This window comes from Pteropus alecto, unplaced genomic scaffold (genome assembly GCF_000325575.1).
Source record: "Pteropus alecto unplaced genomic scaffold, ASM32557v1 scaffold7, whole genome shotgun sequence".
NCBI classification, from domain to species: Eukaryota; Metazoa; Chordata; class Mammalia; order Chiroptera; family Pteropodidae; genus Pteropus; species Pteropus alecto.
In genome coordinates this window covers 40,894,032-40,901,076 of record NW_006494614.1, presented here as the reverse complement: position 1 = coordinate 40,901,076, position 7,045 = coordinate 40,894,032, and the positions used below count along the sequence as shown (strand labels likewise).

The 7,045-nt window shown below is 35.6% G+C and overlaps 1 protein-coding gene across 1 annotated transcript in view; it reads right to left on the bottom strand.

The window, feature by feature from the left end:
- Positions 1-7,045, bottom strand: part of ZNF318 (zinc finger protein 318) — a gene marked incomplete at its 5' end in the record, with an annotated part of 25,239 nt that overhangs the window by 7,427 nt on the left and 10,767 nt on the right. Inside the window, 4 exon segments of the mRNA XM_015600260.1 lie at positions 2,984-3,282; positions 5,187-5,286; positions 6,931-7,042; positions 7,044-7,045. The exon segment at positions 7,044-7,045 is cut by the window's right edge and continues 1,329 nt beyond it. Of these exon segments, the coding sequence (XP_015455746.1) occupies positions 2,984-3,282; positions 5,187-5,286; positions 6,931-7,042; positions 7,044-7,045 (513 nt within the window).

Genomic DNA, 7,045 nt, shown 5'->3' with positions numbered 1-7,045 from the left:
GAGGGAAAAAAAAAAAATAATCGGCACTTCAAAGATAACCTTTCTCTTCTAGAGTCTTATTTATAGTCACCACAGAGATCATACTCAGCAAGTAAAGATGGGCACATGCATATGTTGCTGGTGAGTATTAACTGGCACCATCTTTCTGGAAGAAAATCTAAGAATACATATTACATATCTCAAAATTTTTTATATTCTTTGACCCAGCAATTCTACTCTTTGACATTTATCCTACAAAAATTATTACGTTGAACAACAGGTGATTTGACTGGTTAAATTATGGTGTTCATACAACAAAAAAGGTCATTAAAAATGTTATTAGAGAGGTCTATTTATTGACATGAAAAAATGTTCATGATATACTGAGAAAAATATGTAAAAAAACACGTTTGAATAATCAATAAAATATGTAAATAGGCAGTGAATGTCAAATGTTACCTTATCCAAAAGACTTTCCTTAACTACTCTATATCCCTTAACCCATTTTCTTTTTTTAAGCACTTGTCATTACCTAACCTGCACTTGTTTATTTATTGTCTATCTTCTCCTATTTCATGAGAATAAGAAATAAGGACCTTGACTGTACAGTTTCTTGCTATACTTCCCATATCTAGAATAGTGCCTGGAACTTTTTTGGAGATCAATAAATATTTAAGTGAATTAACAAACAGAAGAAGAGTATATGGAATAATGTACACCAAGGTATTAATAATAGCTGTCTCTAAGTAAATGAAATTGTGGAAATGTGACTTTATTTTTATGAAATGAAGAGAAAGAAGACCACAAACCAACTATACGTTTTAAAGACAGGCAAAGAAAGAAAAAACACCAAGGACAGGTAGAAAAGAGAAGTTGTAGTCACAATATTCTTTACTGCTGAAATGGAAACTGAATTACAACATATCCTTGTCAGCTTCAGAGAACATCAAGACTCACTCAGATAAAGATGATATAGATTATCATGGGGTTCATGTATAAATGGAACCCCAAAACTTTCTAGCTCTTCTCTCATCAAAGGCCCTGAACTCAATGACCCTGGTGTAAAAAAGTATAAAAGAGTATAAATGAGTACAGTCCTACTTGGTTGAGAAAGAGAACTCTCCCAGGAAGACATAGAATAGAGTTTGGTTGATATAGAATACAGAATATCCTCTTCTCTACCCCCAAACATTAACTGAGTATCTACTATATACTAGACATACCAAATACTGTGGGAAATACAAAGATAAATAAGTTAAACTCTTTTTTTCTCAAGCAGCTCTCATTTACTGGAAGAGACTGGCATGAAACAGACATGTTGTGAATAATGTTTTAAATATGACAGAATAAAATAAATCTTATAAAGAAACAAAGTAATATATTATAGGAGTGCTAAAGAAGGACTGACTAAATCTGGAATTCTTCATGGAGAAGGTAGCATTCAAGTTGGGCTAGTAGCTTTGAGAGAAAGATTATTTCAGGCTAACAGTATTATTAATGCAAAACTAGAAAGGCACAATAGCATACTGCATGTCTGCAAAAGTGCAAGCATTTTGTGGTAGGAGTGTAAGATGTAGTGTATCATTTCTTGAGCACTACTTATTTACTATGTGCCAGGCATTGAGTTATGTACTAGGGACTGTACTGAAGAATGAGACAGATATGGTCCCTTCCCTTGAACCTCAAAGTCTATTGGGGGAACACATGTAATTATATAATTACAACTGTCATAAGTGCTAAGAAGGAAAAGTACAAGGTATCATGAGCATATATCAAGCAATTTTAACAGTCCGGGAAATCAAAGAAGGGAGTTGGAGAAATAATTTAAGCTGCGACCTGAAGAATGAATATGACTGTTAGAAGAGAGGATAAGGAAAGAATGAGATTTGCATGGTAACCAGAGGGAAGAGAAGATGCAAAGACGTTAGAGGGAATGATACATTTCAGGAATGAAAAGGCCAGTAATGAAATTATAGTAAGCAAGGAGGAAATGATGCATGAAAAGAGGCTGAAGAGATAGGCAAGGAAATACTGTGATCACTGGCTGCATGTGGAGAAAGGTGTAAGAGGGTAGCAGTACAAGCAAGGATTGAAAGTGGCTTGAACATGAATGGCAATGGAGATGGTGATATGGATGGAACTGAGATTTACTTTGGAGGGAGAGCTGGTATAATGTGTAATTAATTTGGTATGCAGCAGTTAAGGAGAGGGAAGTACTAAGAATGCTTTTCAGGTTGTTGGCATGAATACTGTTGGATAATAGTGCCATTCATTGATATGGGTAACACTGGAGAAAGAAGTTGGAGGGAGGTATCTATAAGACAATGAAAAAGAAATAGTAAGTAGTCTGTTGGACACTTAGGTTTGGATCTCAAAGAATCATTTGAGATAGAATATAAAACTGCCAATTGTTAGTATGGTATTGCAGCACAGAACTGGATGAAATGACTAGGAAGAAAGTAGAATTTTGGGGAACTGAGCTAGGACTGAGCTGTGAAGAACTAAAATATTTAAAGATCAGGTACAAGAGAATAGGCAGCAAAGGAGACTAAGCAGCATACTAGGAAAGAAAGAAGTGTGACAGAAGCCAAGGGAAGAAAGCATTTTTAGAAGACAGTGATTCCCTGTAAAAAATACTGATTTGAGAACTGAAATGTATTCACTGCCTGCACATGGTGGTGACCTTGTTGCTAAACATGAACCCACAAAATGGTATATACAAGTTATAATAAGATAAGAAGCCAAAGTGGAGTAGGTTAAGGAATAAATGCTAGGTCGAGAACATGGAGGGCCCTAAATGCTGAGGATTTGGGATTCTACTTTGTGAGAAATGGGAAACTGCTGAAATTCTGAAGGAGAGTATCATGATCTATGCGTTATAAAATACCTCTAACAGGAGTAAGAACAAGTTGGAAAGAAAGCTAATAAAATGGTTAGTTAGAAAGCTTCTTTACAAGTTCATGGAAATGAAAAATATAGCAGAATGGGAAAGTTAAGTTTTTACCTTGCAAGAGGAGTTTGAGGACGATGAAACTTTTTCTGGACTCTTAGATTTTTCTGCTTTCCCAGGCTTCTCTGTAGGCTCTTTACTGTCATTTGAAGACTTCTGGGATTTATCCGAAATGTTAATTCCCAAGATCTGAGCCACTTTGTCCAGTTCAGATTGCTTCTTTTCAGCCTCTTCTGCCTCTTGTCTAAGTTCTGCAATGTCCTTCATAATGTTATCCTGAAGCCGACTCACCTCCACCAGGAGTGGGTCTTTGTGGCCATCCTTCTCCCTTCGTTTCTTGCGTAGCATTTCCCCTAAGTAGTCAAAGGTCAACAGAAACACAAGGAAAGTAAGTTTAGACAAGTTATTTTTCAGTCATATGTAGTAATCACTCAAGACTATGATCACAAAATCTTTTCCCATAAAACTTTTTAAAAGCAAGTGAAGCTCTCCTTCCACATGGGCTGGTTTAGATGAAGTTTCTGTGGAGGTTAAGGATGAGTGATTACATTACCTCTCACATAGGGGTTATTAGCTAAGGATCTACAGACAGGCTTCAGGAGCTCCATGAAGTCCCAAAACGGTACATACCAATTTGTGTGCATGTGTCCTTCAAAAAGGTTAATAAATGTCTTAACTATGAATCCAGTGACTGTCCTCTTCAGAGAAGCAAAGAATTATTCAGAGGGCAAAAATGATTCAGTAATATATTTGACTTTATCTGATTTAAGGACCATTCACCAATGCCTACACTGAGTTTTACGTTTTGCCTCAGGCTCACCTGATGTTTTATCCTATTCCAAACAGGAGGTCCTCATTCATTAATCCTCACAGGATTAATAACTAAGATTCTCATCCCTAAATAGTTCAAGCCAAAACAGAAGAAATTATATATTCTCTCATTTTGTTCTTCCAAACTGTAGTATTTAGAAGCCTTGTTATATTCGTTCCTTGGTATGTATGTTAATTCCCAAAAGCACTGATAAAGAGATGGAATCAAAAGAGGTATCATGGAGCATCTTTTTGTACCAAAAAGAAAGTACTCGAAAAATAATGGGGACATATCAAAAGGTCACAGGAGTCAACTTAAAGGGGTTCCCACTGGCCAAATCTGGGGCAATTTGAGCATGAAAATAAATAATAATAACCTACTGAATGAAGAATCCATGAGTTCACATTGATATAAATGTATAAATAAATGAAGGAGGAGGGGTGTGTGTGATGCTCCTCCTTACAATAGAAAGCCAAGTAATAAAGGTAGAAGGAATGATGAAATTAGAAAATCACTATTTAACAATCATCATAATAACTGATTCAGGCAAGAATCATCAATGAATGCTAAAACTAATAGGCAAAAGTATGCGGAACAACTGATTATTTACAGTCTCAAAGCATCTCCCCTATAAGATACTTACTAATTTAAAAAGGTAAAATAGTAACTTTACAATGGAGAAACCTCGCAGACACCACCTTAACCAAATGATCAAAGTTGACATCACTAGTAATAGGACAAATAATACTTGCTATGAACTCGGCATTACTTCTGTGATATTCCTGCCAAAAATTCATAACCTGAATTGAATCATAAGGAAACATCAAACCAAAATTAAAGGACATTTTACAAAGTATGTGACTTCTCTTCTTAAAATGTCAATGTCATGAAATACAAAGATTCAGGAATTGTTACCAATTAAAGGAGACTAAAAGAACATGACAACTAAATGCAATGCATAATCTTCCATTTTCTTTTGCCTTAGTACATTATTTGGACAACTGGTGAAATGTGAATAACCAGTATAGTATTATATAGTACTACTAATTTCCTAATTTTGATAAATGTACTATGGTTATACAAGTCAATTCTTTGTTGTTAGGAGATATACACCGAAGTATTTAGAAGTAAAGGAACATCATATATATAACTTACTCTTAAGAGTTCAGAAAAATTACACACATACACAGATTGAGAAAGGGAAAAAAGAATAGAGCAAATGCATTAAAATGCTAGCAATCGTGGAGAATACTTGCGAATTATTTACCCTGTTATTGCAACTTTTCTGTAAGTCTAATTATGTCAAAACTTTTTTTATAAGTGAGACTTCAGGTCACTTGAACCTGTCGGAGAGTCCCAGTTCCAAAAGCTCTTCAGTCGGGTCTCTTACTCAAGTTATTACAAAAAAAGAGAGTCATGCAAAGGAGTGAAAGGACTGTCTGATACCTTGTTGTTTATGAAGCCGCTCCAACTCAGTCCTGAGATAGTACATCTTCTTCTGGCGAGCTTCTCGATCACTCTTTAGCTTTTCCCTTTCTTCAATAACCTGCCAAGTCCAAAATGGTAAGAGTCCTTCAGCCTCCAACATCCTCCCTTTTCTACTGCACTCTTCCATAAACCCTCATGCTAGCTAATATTTGCACACAAGGATCTAAATGTCTCACACAGAGGATTTGACTTTATAGTGAAGGTGATCTTTCATTCTGATCTAAGTTCCAGAAGAGAATTATCTTTTCCAGAGCTACAATGCCCAGAAAGTATTATTTTTATGCAGAAGCATTATACTATTAATTTTAACCTAAAGCCACTGACAGCAACTATCAGATAGTGGTTCTGAGCCCAACGGGAGCCATAAGGAAAAGAATTAATATGTGCTATGGATGAAGACTGTGTTAGTTGCACTGCATCTATCATCTTATTTAATCATCATGACATTACCTCTGCTTTATACTAAGAAAACTGATGCTGTGAACAATTAAGTAACATATCCAAGGTCATATAGTAAGAGGTTTAAAATTGAGATACATTATGAGTCACAGCTCATGATCTTTCAACTGTATTACTACCATCTAATAGAAAAAAAAAACAAAACATGGCTTGTCTTTAATGGGCTAGTGTGAAAAACCTGCGTTGTTATAAGCCCTGACCCAAGTGCTAGGCTTTTAAAGGGAAAGAAAAGGGAAAGCGCTCAGTCTCCAAACACTGTCTCTGCAGTCTTACTTAGGTTTTGTCTTTTTTGAACCTATCCGTCCTCTTTTCCAAGACTTTAGCAAAATGAAAGGCTGAAGTACAGGATATCCAAGTACAATAGCAAATTAAGAAGAGTTTGTCTTCTCAAGGATTAGCTAAATTTCTTCTAAACTTTAAAAAAATTAGATTGGCCCTCCAATTTTCCTTTTCTTTTTTCTCCTCAAGCTTAACTTATTAGAAAATCAAATTTATATATATTTTTTGTTCCTAAACAAAGTGAGTTATTAGTTTTTAAGGACAATTAAAATCAATAGTATTAATTTTTCCATTTAAACTTCTATTCAGTATTCCTTGTCCCAAAGTAATTTTTACCTACTGCTCTAAAACATCTAGAATTATTCTCTCTCAACCCCAGCCACTGCTCCCTTCCTTCAGCTTGGGAACCCAATGAACCCTGACAGTATAAAAACTACTTTAAAAAAAAGAAGTGGCACAAAAATATACTGTTATTCCTAGAATCTAAGATAAACCAGAGCAAGCAGAGCTTTTTTCTTGGTTTAATTACCAAGCAACAACTAGTTATTAGCTTTTAATTCTCATAATCACTACAAGAAAAGGATCCAAAACTTGAAACAGATTGATTCTCCTTCACCCAACCCAATTTTGGTTCTTCACTCCCTGATGAGGTCATATTGAAGACTTCAAGGCTCCCAGCTCCTACCCACAGTATTCTAAGGCAGATAATTTGTATAGAGAAATAAACTTTAAAAAGCAAAAAGAAGTCTAGCAATCATAGTGGGACCTAGGGCCTGACTTTAGTTTGGTCCTAATGAGAAAACACTTGAAAAAACAGAGGGGGTATATACGTTAATCAGGGTTATGACGATAGCCTCCAAAACACTAATAGGGCCTTAAAAATTTTAGCTCCCTCTAAAAGACAAATGCGAATTTATTTTAAAATAGAAGATACAGGCACAGGATCCCCAAAGCCAATATTCACCTTCTGCTTCTGGGAAGCACGATTCTTCTCATCAGAGATCTTTTCCGGATTATATCTTATGAGTGATGGGATGGACACCTGGACAGGCACTTGGGCAGTAGGAAGTGAACCTAGC